This window comes from Leopardus geoffroyi, chromosome A3 (genome assembly GCF_018350155.1).
Source record: "Leopardus geoffroyi isolate Oge1 chromosome A3, O.geoffroyi_Oge1_pat1.0, whole genome shotgun sequence".
Taxonomy (NCBI): Eukaryota; Metazoa; Chordata; class Mammalia; order Carnivora; family Felidae; genus Leopardus; species Leopardus geoffroyi.
In genome coordinates this window covers 105,395,072-105,414,165 of record NC_059336.1, presented here as the reverse complement: position 1 = coordinate 105,414,165, position 19,094 = coordinate 105,395,072, and the positions used below count along the sequence as shown (strand labels likewise).

At 40.2% G+C, this 19,094-nt stretch overlaps 1 protein-coding gene across 8 annotated transcripts in view; it reads left to right on the top strand.

The window, feature by feature from the left end:
• MTA3 (metastasis associated 1 family member 3) overlaps positions 1-19,094 on the top strand; it is a 224,164-nt gene that overhangs the window by 134,892 nt on the left and 70,178 nt on the right. For all 8 annotated transcript variants that reach the window (XR_006703650.1, XM_045447009.1, XM_045447008.1 and 5 more), the window contains 2 exons: positions 9,972-10,074; positions 14,283-14,382. Coding sequence is in view for 7 of the 8 variants with exons in the window: in XM_045447009.1 (XP_045302965.1) it covers positions 9,972-10,074; positions 14,283-14,382 (203 nt within the window). In the remaining variant the exon portion in view is untranslated. The remainder of the gene's footprint in view (positions 1-9,971; positions 10,075-14,282; positions 14,383-19,094) is intronic.

Below are 19,094 nucleotides of genomic sequence, written 5' to 3'. Positions count from 1 at the left end.
CCCATCCCCCCTCCCACAACCCCTCCAGCAACCCTCAGTTTGTTCTCCATATTTATGAGTCTCTTCTGTTTTGTCCCCCTCCCTGTTTGTATATTATTTTTGTTTCCCTTCCCTTATATTCACCTGTTTTGTCTCTTAAAGTCCTCATAGGAGTGAAGTCATATGATTTTTGTCTTTCTCTGACTGACTAATTTCACTTAGCATAATACCCTCCAGTTCCATCCACGTAGTTGCAGATGGCAAGATTTCATTCTTTTTGATTGCCAAGTAATACTCCATTGTGTGTGTGTGTGTGTGTGTGTGTGTGTGTGTGTGTATACCACCTCTTCTTTATCCATTCATCCATCGATGGACATTTGGGCTCTTTCCATACTTTGGCTGTTGTTGATAGTGCTCCTATAAACACGGGGGTGCATGTGTCCCTTCAAAACAGCACACCTGTATCCCGTGGATAAATGCCTAGTAGTGCAATTGCTGGGTCGTAGGGTAGTTCTATTTTTAGTTTTTTGAGGAACCTCCATACTGTTTTCCCAGAGTGGCTGCACCAGCTTGCATTCCCAAGCATTTTTTTTTTTAGAAAGAGCATGAGCCGGGCAGAGGGATGGGGGGGGGGGGTGGAGGGAGGGAGGGAGAGAGAGAGAGAGAGAGAGAGAGAGAGAGAGAGAGAGAGAGAATTTAATCAGGCTCCATGCTCAACACGGAGCCCCATGCAGGGCTTGATCCTATGACCCTGGGATCATGACCTGAGCTGAAATCAAGAGTCAGACGCTCAACCGACTAGCCACCCAGGAGTCTCTACCTAGATTAGAATATTTAAAAAAAAAAAAAAAAAAAAAAAAGATTTTAGGAAACAAAATGATGCATAAAATGCAATAATTTATTCTATGGTTCTTCTCAAACCAGACTTAAGTTCTTATTTGTAAGAGGAATGATTCTTAACAGCTTGTAGCATTTGAAGAGTTGTACCAGTTCTCTGACAAAGGCAGACTTTATGTTTAAAAAATGTGACTAAATGTTCATTTATATAATAGATCTGATATTTAATAGATTTTTTAAATGTTTATATACTTATTTAGAGAGTGAGAGAGCATGTACACATGAGAGAGAGTGAGTGGGGGAGGGAGGGAGAGAGAGAGAGAATTCCAAGCAGATTCCATGCTTAGCATGGAGCCCGACACCAGGCTCCATCTCAGAACTTGAGATCATTACTTGAACTGAAATCAAGAGTCGAATCCTAGGCTTAAGTGAGCCACCCAGGCACCCCTCATCAACAAGTCTTAATTGCCTTTAATATAGTGTTTCTCCTGGCAGTCTTTTGGGTGGGTGGTTACAAACTTTATTTAGGTAATGGAATCCTTTGTCCAGATGAAACACCCTACAATATGACCATAAATAAAATAAGAAAAGCCTGGCTATTAGGGATGAGGTGGGAGAGAAGTCCCCATTGAATCTCTTGAGATACCCCAGTAACTCTCAGGATTGAGAGAATTACATGCTGAAGGCTGCTGTTCAGTGCTTCTTTCTGAGTCCTGTCTCTTCATCATATAGTCAGAATCGCCAGATAAACCACACAGTTAGAGGTGTCTTTGACGAAGTCCCTTTGCAACATAGTGTAACAGTGAGGGCTCCACTGTATTTTCGTTGCTTCTTCCCAGTTTTTAGATTTTAAAATTACTTTATTGCAAATTGTGCAATAATTTGCAAAGTGAAAGTGCAAGTAACTGAAAACAGAAAGTAGTCCCTTAGATCATCCCTCTTTGCCCATTGTTAAACACTGTTATTAATTTCACATGTTCTCCAGTTTGTTATATAGCTACTGTATATATAGATCCATGAAATTGTATTCAGTGTTTCATTGTGTAATAGATGATAGATCCAAGTTTATCTATCTCTTATTATAGAACAAGTTTCCCTTCATTGTTCTTTAAAATATCCTCTGTGTGTGTGTCAGTGTGGGGAGGTGTCTCATCTCAGAGATTTTTCCCCCCCGACTGTTGAAGTTTTTCATCAGTTTGTCAAATTCTTCCCTCCAGATTTCATTAGAATTCGGATTGAAATTGTATTAATATTATTTATTCCTTTGGGAGGCGACTGGTCATTTCATAATATTGAGTCTGTTTCTCTGTGTCTACATGGGTCTGTTTCTGCGATTTTTATTCTGTCCCACTGGTCTGTTTGCCTGTTAATGCTCTAATAACTCACTGTTTTAATTATAGTGACTTTGTAGTGTGTGGTAGTATCTGGTGAGGCTAATTCTCCTCTTATTTTTCCAAATGAATTTTATTATCAGCTTGAATCTTTCTTAAGTATGTCTATTGGAGTTTCAGTTAATTTAGAGGGAACAGACTTTTGATGGTTTTGAAAAGTCTTAATTAGAAATAAGGGATGACTTTTTTTCTTTCTTCAAGGCTACTTTTGGGTCTTGTGGTTTTGTTTTTCTTTTTTTTTTTTTTTCTTTCTCATTTCAAGTTATTTAACATATATGGTAAAATTGGTTTCAGTTGTAGAATTCAGTGATTCATCACTTACATATAACACCCAGTATTCATCACAAAAAGTGCCCTCTTTAATACCCATCACCATTTAGCCTGTCTCCCACCCACCTTGTCCATCAACCCTCAGTTTCTTCTCTAGAGTTAAGAGTCTCTCATGGTTCACTTCTCTCTCTCTCTCTCTCCCTTTCCCTATGTTAATGTTTTTTCTCAATATAGTTTTAGTCATATAGATTCTATACATTTCTCATTAAGTTTATTTTTAAGTTTATAATTTGTTAGCTGTAAGTATTCATCTGTAACAAAGAAAAACACCACATTTTTCATCATAAATGAAGAAGTCACGTTGGATTCTTATTTGAGCCTAAAGCATTTAGCATATCCAAGATGTTTCATTTCACTTGTAATCAGGCAACTAACCAGATGCAAGATATAAAGAGCTTCCTTTTTTGTAAGTAATATATTTTCAGGGAAGAGGGTATAGGGTGACAAGTGGGTATACCAACAGTTATAGTTCTTGTAGGGCTCCTGGGTGGCTCAGTCCGTTAAGCACCAACTTGGGCTCAGGTCATGATCTCGCAGTTCACAGGTTCGAGCCCCACATTGGTCTCTGTCCTGACAGCTCAGAGCCTGGGGCCTGTTTTAGATTCTGTGTCTCCCTTTTTCTCTCTGCCCTTCTCCTACTCGAGCTCTGTCTGTCTCTGTCTCTCTCTTTCTCTCTTTCTCAAAACTAAATAAAAACTTAAAAAAAAAAAGGGAAATATGACATTACCATCATATACATAGCTAGTACCTGTTTACAGGGAAATTAAATACAGAAAATACCATACTCAACAGATGTTTAGGAGTTGCCAGAGTCTGTGTTTACTAACCCTTTTGATACTCTTGAATGGGTACATTTTGACCAGTGGCCATATTCCAATTTGCATTGGCATGGGATATAGAACCTGAATTAATACCCCCAGTAGGTGGCAGCATCAACACCATGCCAGAATATATAACAGGCTTGCTTTGTTTGTGAATGTGTCTTGGGATTCTAAGACGTTGTTGTGGCATTTGTCTTGCTAGTGAATAAATCTTTTTGTAGTTTCAGAATTTAAAAATTCGCTTATGGCTACCCACCATCTAACAAACTCTTGAGATCTGGAAAGACCAGTATGTAGTTTGCAAGGGAAGATAAAGGTTTCTTTGAGATTTTAAATCTTCTGTTGCATTTGAAATAACCACCTGGAGAATTTCCCATTGAAAAAGATGTCATAACGTGGGAAGTTTTGAATTATTATTTCACTGTAATACTGAAAATTTCAACAAAATCTTTTTACATATTCATTAAAATTTATAACTGCAAAAAAGTATTATAGTAACATTAAATTAATAAAGTAAAATGACTGTGGGTTTGTAGGTTTGTGCAAAACCTGGCAATAATATGTTTAGCTGAGTCACCTTGGGAAAACTAACCCCTCTAAGTTCCCATTTCCTCCTATTTATTTATTTATTTATTTATTTATTTATTTATTTATTATGTTTGTTTATTTTAGAGAGAGTGTGAGAGAGAGAGACAGAGCAGGAGTGGGGAGGGGCAGAGAGAGAGAGGGAGACACAGAATCCCAAGCAGGCTCCAGGCTCTCAGCTGTCATTACAGAGCCCAACGTGGGACTTGAACTCAGAAACCGTGAGATCATGAGCTTAGCCGAAGCCGGACATCCAACCCACTGAGCCACCCAGGCCACCCCCATTTCCTCTTCTTTGAAAAGAGAAAAATATGTATGCGCACACATCACAGTGTTGTGATGATCCGAGGAAGTGACCTGTAAAGCATTTAGCAAAGTGCCCGACACTCATGTTCACTGCCACAGTTGCTTCTTCCCTGGCCACCACTGTCTCCTGCCATCAGTTAAATAACTCTTGTTGATATTTGGGCATTTCAAGACATGTCTGTCTTTGAGAGTTATAAGAATTAAATTCGTATAATCTCTTCTGCTGCAATTAATTCAGATGCAGTTGATAAATAGGGAAATGTCAGTACGGCGTGGAAGTGGGTCAATTTATATGAGACTTTTCTCAGCAGTCAAGGAAGCAGGTATTCTCACAGATGAAGACAGTTTAAGAGAAAAAAAAAGATGCAAATTCTGCAAGAAGTGCTTTCCTCTAGTGCGTGTAAAGGCTGGTTTAGCACCTTCAAAATCTGTGTCACTTTCCACTATGATAAAACTATGTGCGGAAGCTTAAGAGTTACAGATGAAGGGGGCTTTGACGATATTTCCCCCCTATTGTTTAAAAAAAAAAAAACAAAAAAACAAGGGGCGCCTGGGTGGCGCAGTCGGTTAAGCGTCCGTCTTCAGCCAGGTCACGATCTCGCGGTCCATGAGTTCGAGCCCCGCGTCAGGCTCTGGGCTGATGGCTCAGAGCCTGGAGCCTGTTTCCGATTCTGTGTCTCCCTCTCTCTCTGCCCCTCCCCCGTTCATGCTCTGTCTCTCTCTGTCCCCAAAATAAATAAACGTTGAAAAAAAAAATTAAAAAAAAAAAACAAACAAACCTGTACCCTGTTTTTTGTTTTTTTAATTATGTAGAAGCTGTATACGACTTACATCTCACTGGAGGAGGTATGAGTCCAGGATTTAAGGAGATAAAAGAGTCAACCAACCATTGTTTTTGTTGCAAATGTCAGTGGGGATGTAACTGTGCTAGTAGTTTTATTATGATTATTACTTCTTTTTAATGCTCTGCTTACCGAGTTTAATAGGTTTTCAAAGTTTTATTTTCCACAGCCCTATTTTTGTTAGTGTGTAATTTTGCAGAATATACTTTGCAACAAATGTGGTGGATGTTAACTAACTTACAAACACCACCCATTGGTTGTAAGCAGGTGTTAATTGCAACTGTGTAGAACAGTAATTCTCACCTGGGGCAGAGGACGTTAGACAATGTCTGGTTATGTGTCCAGCTTTGACTCAGGTCATCATCTCATGGTTCATGAGTTCAAGCCCCACATTGGACTCTGCACTAATTGTGGAATTCTCTTGGAATTCTCTCTCCCTCGCGCTCCCTGCCCCTCCCCCACTTGCTCTCTAAATAAATGAATAAACTTAAAAAAGGTAATACTTAACTTTGAAGTATAAGTTGTTGTGTGATCTAGTCTACATCTATGCTTTTGTTTATTTTTGTGCCAGTAAATTATTTATTTACTATTGCTATATATTATAGTCCCATCCAGTTTAGTTACTTTTTTTTTGTTAGTTTATTTATTTATCCTGAGAGAGAGAAAAGCGCGAGAGGAGGAGGGGCAGAGAAGGAAGGAGAGAGCGAATCCCAAGCAGGCTCCCTGCTGTCAGCACAGAGCCCAGTGTGGAGTTTGAACTCACTCACGAACCATGAGATCATGACCTGAGCCAAAATTAAGAGTTGGATGCTTAACTAAGCCACCTGGGTGCCCCTAGTTAATTCTTCTATTATTATTCTTGGATTTGTGGTGACTACTATTCAAATTATTTTATTGGCTTTCAAAGTAAATTTTGTGAAATTTAGCCTGTTGGTATACTTGTACAAAAATGATATCCTTAGGATTTTAAATCTTTACTCTTTTTTAATCGTTATCTTCTTTGAAAGTTTCTTTAAAAGTTTTGTTTTATATAAACATAACTCCAGTTTTGTTTCTTAGTGTTATATTTTCTATTACAGCAACAAAAACCATAATTTTTTTTTACATTATATTTTCTTTGGAATGGCACTGGATTTTTTATGTTCTATTTTTATTGTGCCATTCTAGTTACTTTTATATAGATATTTTCTAGTTACTTATTTTTTATAAGATATTTTTATTGAGATATAACTGACACATAACATTGTGTAAGTTTGTGTACAGAGTGTTGATTTGCTGACTTTATATGTTGCAATGCGAGTACTACCTATAGCTTAGCTAACACCGCTATCACATCATATAATTATCCTTTCTTTTTTGTTGCAGGAACAATTAAGATCTAGTCTCTTACCAACGTTGAAGTTTATAGTATTATTGACTATAGTCACTATGCTATGCATTGGATCTCCAGGACTTACTTTTCTAAGTAGTTGGAATTTGTATCCCAAAACAACATCTTTCCCTTTTCAATTTCCCTACACTCCAGCCCCTGGTAACCACTGTTCCACTCTCTGGTTTTTATGAGTATTGCTTTTTTAGATCCCACACATAAATGATGTACAGTATTTGTCTCTAGTAACTCATCATTCCTTTGATTGATAACGTAAAACATTGGCCAGAACTTTGAGAACAATATTGAATAAAAATGGTGACTAATGGCATCTTTGTGTGTTTCTGAATTTAATAATAGCATGACAAGTATTGTACTCTGATGATTGGTGCAAAGAAAATGAATTGTGTTTAGAACAAAGAATATTTCCAATTATCCAGGAAAGAGCCTATAAGATGATTTCCATATAGCTTTAGTTCTTCAGAGTCTTTGAACTCTATTATGTACTTTTAGGTGATTATACTGAAGAAGTACTTTGTCTGAATTTTCTTTTTCTTTTTTTCGTTTCTTTTCTTCTTTCATCCATATTTAATAGAAATCTTAAAATTTGAGGTAGCTGGAGGATTAGGGATACCGCATTTAAAATCATTGCTAAATCTAGGGGCGCCTGGGTGGCGCAGTCGGTTAAGCATCCGACTTCAGCCAGGTCACGATCTCGCGGTTCGTGAGTTCGAGCCCCGCGTCGGGCTCTGGGCTGATGGCTCAGAGCCTGGAGCCTGTTTCTGAATCTGTGTCTCCCTCTCTCTCTGCCCCTCCCCCATTCATGCTCTGTCTCTGTCTGTCCCAAAAATAAATAAAAAAACAATAAAATCATTGCTAAATCTACATTTTTTTCAAAATTATGAAAAATTTATGAAGCAAAAATAAGGTGCTATATATACATTCGTGTAATTAGTTGGTAAATACATTTTTTAAGAATTCAGAGATTAGGAAGATGTACGTAAGCTGGTGTGGGATGAGACTGGGACTGGACTGATTGCCTGGATAATCATAAATGAAAGAGTGAGGTGAGATTATTGCAATGACTAGCATGAACATGATGAGTAGTCTTGGTCCCATCTCTGGCTCATACCACAGTCACCAAGACCATTCCAAAGATTACTGCACAGAATCTGATGCAGGGCTCAATCTCACAACTGTGATATCATGACCTGAGCCAGAATCAAGAGTTGGACACTTAACCAACTGAGCCACCCAGGCACCCCAAGATATGGAAAATTTCATTAAAAAAATTTTTTTTTATTTTTTTGATGTTTATTTATTTTTGAGACAAAAAGAGAGAGCGTGAGTGGGGGAGGGGTAGAGAGAGAGGGAGACACAGAATCCGAAGCCGGCTCCAGGCTGTGAGCTGTCAGCACAGAGCCCGACGTGGGGCTAGAACTCCTGGACCGTGAGATCATGACCTGAGCCGAAGTCGGACACTTAACCGACCGAGCCACCCAGGCACCCCAGGAACATTTCTTTTTTAATTTTTTTAAATCTTTATTTATTTTTGAGAGAGAGAGGGAAACAGAGCATGAGAGGGGGAGGGGCAGAGAGGGAGACACAGAATCTGAAGCAGGCTCCAGGCTCTGAGCTGTTAGCGCAGAGCCCATTATGGGGCTCGAACCCACAGACCGTGAGATCAAGACCTGAACCAAAGTTGTCTAGACACTTAACTGACTGAGCCACCCGGTGCCCCTGTTTAGAATTCTTACACAGAATTCTCTTTCTGCTATATGCTATAGAATGTATGGATGGGATTGAAATGTGTCAACTTAATTAACTTATATTTGAAACGTAAATACCAGTTTTATCATTATATTCTGGAGTATATAATGTGACAGGGGCTTAATACTGGATACCATCATCATTTAATCATCCTTTGTTATTTACCATTATTATCTTTCGTACTGTTATTATTTATCTTAAGTTTTATTTTTTGAAGATTACAGGGAAGTGTAATTGTGTGATTCTACTCTCAAGTTTCATACCGTTTGCAAATCTTTTGGCTTTTAACTGTGAGGTGGTGTTGAATGTCTTGGCTTAGGTTGCTGAGAATTGTAAGCAACAAACAATGAAAACCAAAGTCCTTTCAAACACTTTAGATCTAGTACTCGCTCTGCTCTGCTTGTGCTTCTTTATGTTGGGGGTGGAGATTGGCTCTGTGGTTACCTGCCTTTGAACAAGGCAGGGCAAGCCCCACCCTGACTGCAGTGGCTGACTTAGGAGACTGCAGGTGGAAAGGCTGGGTCCCTGCCACCCTCCTCCACCCCCTTTCTCCTGTTGAGCCTCTGATTCCTGCTTGCTCCTATGCTAGGACTGAGCACATTAGAGGCTCATAGCCTAGGATTGTCACCAGGGATGTTTAGCTTCAGAGTGTATCAGTCAGTGCAAGGCATTCTGCCTCATAAATCAAAAGCTAAACAAAGCCAAAATCAGTCCCCAGCCTAATAAGAAACCCGTAGCTGTAAATCGGACTTCCAGTTGCCTCCCACATCTCTTTTCCGTTACTATCCTTTGTCTTCACATTGAGTCCCGCCTGACAGTTCTATCTCCTTGTGAGAGATTCCTAAAATAAAGCAAGCATCCTGCGTTATTGTCAGTCTTTTCCTCAGCCCTGCTAGCATTCCTGCTTTCTGTTAATGCCGACGCTCTGCATGCAGGTCTCAAGACTTGAAATTTACCTGCTACACATGTCTCCTGTCTTTGCTCTCTGTCATCAGCGTCAGCACTATATTTTGTCTTCGTCACATACCATTGCTAAGTGTGAGGTATGAAGTTTCCTTCTGGTCTTGCCACTCTCCTACTGAAAAGGCTGGTGCTTTTCATTGCCTCGAAGTAAAATCTGTGTAGAATCTTCAGTACTATGTTCGTAACCTTCTTTTAGTTATCTACTCTCATTCCCTTTAATGTGCTCGTGACAAAATGAGCTGTTTTTCTGTCACATCTTAAAGCCACATGACTTTGCTCACATTCTTATTTCTTACTTTAAGTCCTTCTCCCTGCTGGTGCAATCAGAGCCTTCAGTTCTTAGCAGAAATATCACACCCTTTATGACATCATTCCCTAGCTTGTCTGAAGTGATTCCTCTCATTGTCAGAATTTTACAGCCTTTTCTGTATGTCCTTATGACACGTTTCTTTTCGTTTGTATCATAGTTACTTATGTGTTAGTTTTACCAGTGAAAGCGTCTCATAGCAGGCGTGCTTTTTGTTTTGTTTTTATATCCCTCAGCATGAGGTTTAGTGCCTCACACATGCAAGTACCCAGGAAATACATGTTACTAACTAAATGAAGATCTGCTGTGGTTGGTTTCGTTGTATTATTATCAGTGTTCACTTTACAAAATGTTGTCCATCTGCTGAAAGAATGTACCAAATTTTGAACGCGGTAGTGCCCACAGTCCTCGACGGAATGCAACGGTTGCCTTGTTAAGTAACAAGACTCCATTTCCTTTGTTCTCGGACAGGAGAATCCGATGAGAGGGAACAGTCCAAATTGGAAGTTAAAGTCTGGGATCCAAATAGCCCACTTACAGATCGACAGATTGACCAGTTTTTAGTTGTAGCACGGTAAGTATGGCACTGTTGAGTCAAGAAATGTCTTTTTTTAAACATTTTTCTTTTTTTTAAGTTTGTTCATTTTACTTGACAGCGCGTGCGCACAAACGGGGGCATGGCAGAGAGAGTAAAAGAGGGAGAGAGAGAGAGAGAGAATCTAAGCAGGGTCAGCACACAGCCCGACGCGAGGCTCAAACTCACGAACTGTGATATCATGACCTAGGCTGAGATCAAGAGTTGGGCATTTAAACCAACTGTACCACCCCCAACTCCAAGAAATTTCTTTTTGTAAGAATTTATAGGTGTATGTATGTTTCTTTCTTTGTATTCTACCTTTTCCATTGGTTGTATTCTTTTTCTTTTTTTTTTTTAATTTTTTTTTTTCAACGTTTATTTATTTTGGGGACAGAGAGAGACAGAGCATGAACGGGGGAGGGGCAGAGAGAGAGGGAGACACAGAATCAGAAACAGGCTCCAGGCTCTGAGCCATCAGCCCAGAGCCCGACGCGGGGCTCGAACTCATGGACCGCGAGATCGTGACCTGGCTGAAGTCGGACGCTTAACCGACTGCGCCACCCAGGCGCCCCGGTTGTATTCTTTTTCTAGTTAAGTAAGAAAGCCAAAATATATATCATACCACTTCCTAAGTATGATTGTTAGTTTTTGTTTGAAAATATATTTATTAATTTACCGATTAAGAAAATAATAATTTCTTCTGGTAAAACTTTGGGCACTACAGAACAGTATGAAGATGAAATTCATCACCTGAATCCCCATATCTTTAATTAAAGCAGTTATCTCTTTCACACTAGATGGGCATTGTTCAGGTGTCCATAATGATGTGCATCTTGCCTTCCTCTTCCTGCACCCACGTATGAAGAGGGCCTGTTGCTAAGCGTATAACTTTCTTTGGGAGCCTTAAGCCTGGCTGCCTGACTGGCTGGCTCTCCTGCACTTGACCCACCACACACCCTTTGAGAAAATGAATGGGACAAAAATGTATTTTTATTGTTTCAATTATAAAAGTAAATGATATTCATGGCGGAGTTACTGCAAAGCAGCAAGTAAGTGAGTGTATCATAGCAGTGTAAATAGTGGAAAATTGGGGGGGAAAACCCTAATGTGTCAACAAGCACTTGGTAAGTGAATTGAAGTATATTCAATAATGAAAATGAATTCGAGGGATATATAGCAAAGAGATAAATCTCAAAACTAATGTTGAGTGAGGGTACACACAGTATGATCACTTAAAAAGTTATACCATGAACAAACCATGTTTTCATTAATGGCCATATAGATGAATATGTATGTCATGTGTATGTATGATGTGGGAGATGTATATAGGAGGCTCTAACAACATTTCTAATATTTATTTTCTTAAACAATGAATCAAGTCTGGCAAAATATTAGAACCCAGTAGATACAGATGTGATCACAAGGGTCTTCATTATGTTCTCTAATTTTCTGTTGAACTTTCTTCATGACCCAAAGGATAAAAGGGTCTCACCGCACTCTGACATGACAGCACAGTTGACGTGACAGCACTGTTCATGGTGCCTGGCACCATGGAAGTCACACGTCATGTCAGCAGCCAGGCGTTTGGACTCCAGCACTCAGACACCTAGCCACTGGTGCTCGGATGGAGACCTGATGTACATTGCTGGGGAAACCAGTCAGTAGATCGAGGAGATTGAAGATTTGAGAGTGGAAATGAATCCTTGGTGGAGCCGCTGGCCTAGACTCCAGGCAGGTTACCCAGATCTGGGATCATTTAGTAGACATTGCAGTTTCAAATTTGGTTTTCTTTGTTTTTTCCTTTTTCCTTCAAGCCAGCATGAAAGACACCAAGGAGATGCACCTAGTGCCTTTTTCATTTTTTTTTCTTTTTTTAGAGAAAGAGAGAGAATCTTTAATTTTTTTTCCTTTTAACATTTATTCATTTTTGAGAGAGAGAGAAAGAGAAACAGAGTGGAGTCGGGGAAGGGCAGAGAGAGAGAGAGGGAGACACAGAATCTGAAGCAGGATCCAGACTCTGAGTTGTCAGCACAGAGCCTGACGCAGGGCTCAAATTCATGGGCCACAAGGTCATGACCTGAGCTGAAGCCAGCCACTCAACTGACTAAGCCACCCCGGTGCCCCTAGAGAGAGAGAATCTTAAGCTGGCTGGATGCTCAGCACAGAGCCCGATGTGGGGCTTGATCCCAGGACTCTGAGGTCATGACCTGAGCTGAAATCAAGAGTCAGATGTTCAACCAATTGAGCCACCCAGGCGCCCCCTCAATTTTTTTTTGTTTTTTGTTTTGTTTTTTTAAATGGTCTAAAATGCAAATTAAGACCATAATCAAATACCATTGCACATTCCACCAGAATGGTGAAAATTTGAAAGTGCCAAACATTGGTAAACAGGTAGAGCAGTCAGCACCCTGCTATTGTGGTGGTGCGAGTGTAAGTTGGTATAACCACTTTGCTCTCATCTGACCTACACATCCTTTGGGTTTCACTCCTGACTGTATACTCAGGAGAATTGCATACATACACCTGTGCACCAAAAGTTGCATATACAGATGGCATTCATGGCACTACCCAGAGTAGCCCCAAACTGGGCATTGATGTCCATCAACAACAGAGGGGGAGGGGGCATCATAGAAAGGAATGCTCCATAGCAAGGAAAATGAATGAACGCCTCTATAACCAGTAGCGTGGGTGAGCCCACAGACATAATTTTGAACAGAAGAAGCTGCATGTGAAAAGAGTACATAGTATGTGCTTCTGTTAAGTTTTCAAATGAGCAAAACTAACCCATGATGTTAGAATCCATGATGGTGGTTCTCTTTTGGGACAAAGGAGAGAATACAGATTGGGAAGGAGCAGGAGGAGTCTACTGGGGTGCGGTTGCCGTACCCTGAGCTGGGTGTTAGTGACATGGATGGCTTCACTTTGCAGTTACTGCATAGCTGTGCAATGTGTGTTTTTATGCGTGTGTGTTCTATGTTAATCAAAACATTAAAAAATTTTCCTCAGCTAACATGCTTAAAACACAACAAAGGGAGAGAAGAAATTAAAATAATAATAAAATGTAAAATAAAATAAAATAAAATAAAATACAACAAGCAGCAGGTCTAAATGTTTATTTCATGCTTTATGGGAAGGCCTTCTAAATCATTAAGTGAAAAAAAGTGTTGTGGTAATTGTTTTGTTTTTTAAGTGGAAATCTATTACATCTTGAGCCCTATTTATAGGAAGAATTGCTACAACTGATGATACCTCATTTCAAGGTAAAAATGTTCCTGGGATTTCACAATTTAGGCTAAAAAAAAGTGGTCAGAACTTGTTTTGCAGTAATAGTCAAACTCTGCAGCTCACTTACGTCTCATTTTTTGAGTACAGTTGAATACCAAATTGGTTGCTCCATGGCATTTCATGATAGATCTTTCCCTTCTTTATGGCGCACAAATCACTTTTTCTCAATTTCATTATAATGACCCATATATAGTTAATTGGCTTGTCAATGCTTAAATCTTAAAGAAAATACTTTTCGTTGGATATTTGATTCTCAAACATCTAAGAACTTGTTTGACTTTTCTTTTTTTTCTTCTTCTTCTTCTCCATAGCACATACCCACCTAACAGCTATATGTATTATTTACCTGTGTAAATTTACCTGTTTTCCTGTATAAAGAAAAGTCTTGACCAAGATAAGCCCCAACCATAAAAGGACATGGGAAATAATTCCCCACTGCCTGTTTAGGGGATTACCTCCTCTCTTGGAGGCCAGTACACTCAGGAATGACGACTTTCTGAGACTGCTAGATGCTTAAGAGGTTTGGTTTCGTAGTGTGCTGTCCCCTCTCTCTTAAGTCCCCGAGGCAGATTGCCTAGTGCAGTCCCCTCCGGGGGATCCTCCCTAAATGACCACACCAAGAGCAAGAAGGAAACGAGCTCCCCCCCCCCCGCCCCAAAAAAGAACTGTAGCAGAGACAAACGTAGTGCGCTTCTTGGCCACCATTGTTCTCTACACAGGAAGAAACTGAGGCATCTCACCCAAGGCGCCACACGCCCATTGCAGACAAGGCTGAGACTCACACTCAGACCTCAGCTCGCAGCCCCTGGATCCTTAGCACTGACTTTTACAATTTTCACGCACTACTCAAATGTGTTTTTTTAAGTATAAAAAAATAATGTTGCCTTAATTTTTCTTCTTTGTTTTTGTGGATTATTCAGTGCTGTTGGGACGTTTGCTCGAGCCCTTGATTGCAGCAGTTCTGTGAGGCAGCCTAGTTTGCATATGAGCGCAGCTGCAGCTTCTCGAGACATCACCCTGGTAAGATGCTTTTTGAAATTTAGGGGTTATTATTCCCTCTGCTACTTTAATTTTAAAGCCAGTATAGCAGTGTTATGGATGGGAGAGCTTTCTGTTGAAAGAGCTTTCTGGCTCTTAGCCCTGCTGACTGCTAGGTTGATTTGACTTGTCTGATTGGTTAACTGGGGGTAGAGTGTCTCATCCTAAGTCACCGCTTATGTTTGTGAGCTGCGACGAATATGAATGGCTGCTGATGGAATAGGTGTGAAACAATAAAAAAATATTCTGGGGAAAACATTCTGACCCATCTCGTTTCACTTGTATGCTTTTTTCCTCATATTCTATCTATGTACTTAAATCGTTATGTATCAAATATAATGCTTTACAGTTTTTAATGTGAGAAGGAACTCTTTTTTTCTCTAAACGTTTATTTTTGAGAGGAAGTATGAGTGGGAGAGGGGCAGAAAGAGAAGGGGACATAAGACCCAAAGCAGGCTGTGTGCTGACAGCAGAGAGCCCAGTGTGGGGCTCAAACCCATGAACCACGAGATCATCACCTGAACCTAAGTCGGATGCTTAACCGACTGAGCCACCCAGGCGCACCAGATGTTTGCCGATTGAAGTTACTTTCTGTATATGATTGCCACAGCCTTTTGAGACAAGCATGATAACATGCTCATTTTACAGATGAGAAAACTGAGTTTTGGTGAGGTTATTTGACCGATATCCATTACACGTAATAAAAGTTTCAGTTTTTTTTTTTTTTTTCACAATACCATATCTTTTCACGGCTACTTTATTATAAATAATGTAGATCTTCTTGCCTCCGCAGCTATTTATTTAATGCTGGATACACCATAACTCACGACACTATGTTATCCATCCTGTCTCTTTTGAATACTAGTTTCTAGGTATTCTCTCTTTTTTTTTAATTTAATTTTTTATTTTTTAAAATTTACTTCCAAATTAGCATATAGTGCAACAATGATTTCAGGAGTAGACTCCTTAGTGCTCCTTACCCATTTAGCCCACCCCCCCTCCCACAACCCCTCCCATAACCCTCAGTTTGTTCTCCATATTTATGAGTCTCTTCTGTTTTGTCCCCCTCCCTGTTTGTATATTATTTTTGTTTCCCTTCCCTTATGTTCATCTGTTTTGTCTCTTAAAGTCCTCATAGGAGTGAAGTCATGATTTTTGTCTTTCTCTGACTAATTTCACTTAGCATAATACCTTCCAGTTCCATCCTCGTAGTTGCAAATGGCAAGATTTCATTCTTTTTGATTGCCGAGTAATACTCCATTGTGTGTGTGTGTGTGTGTGTGTGTGTGTGTGTGTGTGTGTGTGTGTATACACCACCTCTCCTTTATCCATTCATCCATCGATGGACACTTGGGCTCTTTCCGTACTTTGGCTATTGTTGATAGTGCTGCTATAAACATGGGGGTGCATGTGTCACTTCGAAACAACACACCTGTATCCCGTGGATAAATGCCTAGTAGTGCAATTGCTGGGTCGTAGGGTAGTTCTATGTTTAGTATTTTGAGGAACCTCCATACTATTTTCCAGAGTGGCTGCACCAGCTTGCATTCCCATCTAGGTATTCTCTTTAAAGTCATTACTGTGGGGTTGCCTGCGTGGCTTAGTCAGTTAAGTGTCCGACTCTTGATTTTGGGTTAGGTCATGATCTCATGGTTTGTGAGTTTGAGCTCACATCCAGTCTCTCTCCACCCCTCCCCCGCTTGCGCTCTCTCGCTCTCTCTCTCTCTTACTCTCTCACTCTGTCTCAAAATAAACCAAAAAAAGGGGCACTTGGGTGGCTCAATCAGTTAAGTGTCCAACTTCAGCTCAGGTCATGATCTCACAGTTCATGAATTTGAGACCCGTGTCGGGCTCTGTGCTGACAGCTCAGAGCCTGGAGCCTGCTTCAGATTCTGTGTCTCCCTCTCTCTCTGTCCCTCCCTCACTCACGCTCTGTCTCCCTCTGTCTCCTAAAAAATGAATAAATGTTACAAATAAACTAAAAAAAAGAAGTCATTTCTATGCTCTGTTGATGATGACTACAAATGCAGTCTTGCCCAGAGTATGCAGAAAAACGTGAGCAATAATTTTTTTCCTGTTAAATTTATCAGAGTTTTATAGTATAAAGAAATACATTTTCCAGGGGCGCCTGGGTGGCGCAGTCGGTTAAGCGTCCGACTTCAGCCAGGTCACGATCTCGCGGTCCGTGAGTTCGAGCCCCGCGTCGGGCTCTGGGCTGATGGCTCAGAGCCTAGAGCCTGTTTCCGATTCTGTGTCTCCCTCTCTCTCTGCCCCTCCCCCGTTCATGCTCTGTCTCTCTCTGTCCCAAAAATAAATAAACGTTGAAAAAAAAAAATTTAAAAAAAAAAAAAAAAAAGAAATACATTTTCCAGTCATGTTTTCCTTTCACCTCTTCAGGCCATAATCACTGCCAAATAAAATGCATCAAAAAGTGCTGGAATTTCTCTCCCCAAAATATATCCAAAATCTGACCACTCTTTTCTGTCTCAGGTACTTCAATGCTAATCCAAATCTTGTTACTTAGGATACCGGCACTCAGTACCTCATGACAGGTTTCCTCAAGTCCACTCCTAAAAGTCTCAATTTTGTTGTTGTTGTTGTTGTTGTTTTTAATTTTTTTTTTTTAGCGTTTATTTATTTTTGAGACAGAGACAGAGCATGAATGGGGGAGGGTCAGAGAGAGGGAGACACAGAATCCGAAACAGGCTCCAGGCTCTGAGTGGTCAGCACAGAGCCCGACGCGGGGCTCAAACTCATGGACCGCGAGATCATGACCTGAGCTGAAGTCGGAGGCTTAACCAACTGAGCCACCCAGGCGCTCCCTTTTTTAAAATGTTTTAATGTTTATTTTTGAGAGAGAGACAGACAGACAGAGTGTGAGCAGGGGAGAGGCAGAGAGAGAGGTTCCGAATCAGAAGCAGGCTCCAGGCTGTCGGCACAGAGAGACCCATGTGGGGCTCCAACTCACAAACTGTGAGATCATGACCTGCGCTGAAGCTGACACCCAACCGACTGAGCCACCCAGGTGCCCCTCAATTTTGTTTTCTGATGGAATGGAATACAGTGAGAGGTTTTACTACTTTCTCATTATGTTCCAGTTTGAAATGCTTTCAACGAAATACTGCAGTAATGTAAAAACTCATGCAGAATTCACATCAAATTTGTTTCTTACAGTGCTTTCTTACAGTAAAGATAATGGTGAAAGCATGAACAGTCTGTAGCCATCATGGAGCACCTCTCTTTATGCTTTCTTCGAGACTAGAATGTTGTTCATAGAAGCAAGTTCTGTTCTCCATTGGTACATTAATGTTTTCTATAAAAGTTTCGGGGTTTCAAAATAGGTTTATATTTTGGTTGTTTAGAGGTTGTACTTTACCAAAGATGTGAGAGTACAAGTGTCACATTTGTAAAAACCTTCAAAATCCTGTCAACAGATATTTATGCGAACCAAAGTAATGTGGAATCTAATCACCACTTGTATATTTTTCCACGTTCAAGATTTTTCTCCCAATTATAAAATTAGTGTATGCTTATTATGAAAAATTGCAAAATTTAGTACAGCAGCAGGCAAAAAAAAAAAAAAAAAAAAAGTCTTGTACTCATTATCCAGAGTGGAATATTCTTACCATTTCGTAATATTTCCTTTCAGCCACTCTTCGTGTATTATGAACAGTAATATCCGGAAATTACAGAACAGTACGGAGGATAATGTATTGAGCCACCCAAAACAAATGTTAGTGTTTTAGTTCTTTGGATTAAAAAAAATCTCAACAATTATAATTCCTAATACTCTCTCCCTAGTCCTATTCTGCATCCTCTATCTGTACCTCTAATGCCCATCACCCTTGCCTCCTGTCAAGAGGCAGCCACTATAACAGATTTGCTGTGTATCTAGTTTTTCTGGTTCCACTATGTATTTGTGTGTCTGAAAACAAAGTTTGTTTTGCATGTGTTTCAATTTACTCTGTGACATTTTGCTCTTTGCCTCTTACTGCTCTCTAGCCATGTTAATAAATACATACCTAGTTCACTCATTTTATTTTATTTATTTATTTTTTAAGTTTATTTATTTATTTTTTTTTTTTTAATTTTTTTTTTTTTTTCAACGTTTATTTATTTTTGGGACAGAGAGAGACAGAGCATGAACGGGGGAGGGGCAGAGAGAGAGGGAGACACAGAATCAGAAACAGGCTCCAGGCTCTGAGCCATCAGCCCAGAGCCTGACGCGGGGCTCGAACTCACGGACCGCGAGATCGTGACCTGGCTGAAGTCGGACGCTTAACCGACTGCGCCACCCAGGCGCCCCAAGTTTATTTATTTTTGACAGAGACAGAGTGCGAGTATGAGCTGGGGAGGGGCAGAAAGAGTGAGAGAGACACAGAATCCAAAGCAGGCTCCAGGCTCTGAGCTGTCAGCACAGAGCCTGACTCGGGGCTTGAACTCACGAACTATGAGATCATGACCTGGGCCGAAGTCAGACTCTTAACCGACTGAACCACCCAGGTGCCCCTAATTTTTTTTTTTTTTTTTTTTTTTTACCCCTAGTTCACTCATTTTAACCACTGGGTGTAGTATTTGTAGTATTCCTTCATGGAATACTACACCACATTACTTTTGTATTCTCTTTCCGATGAACATCTGGACTCCTTCAAAACATTTTTCATTTGCTCCTACCCATAATGCTGCATTGAAAA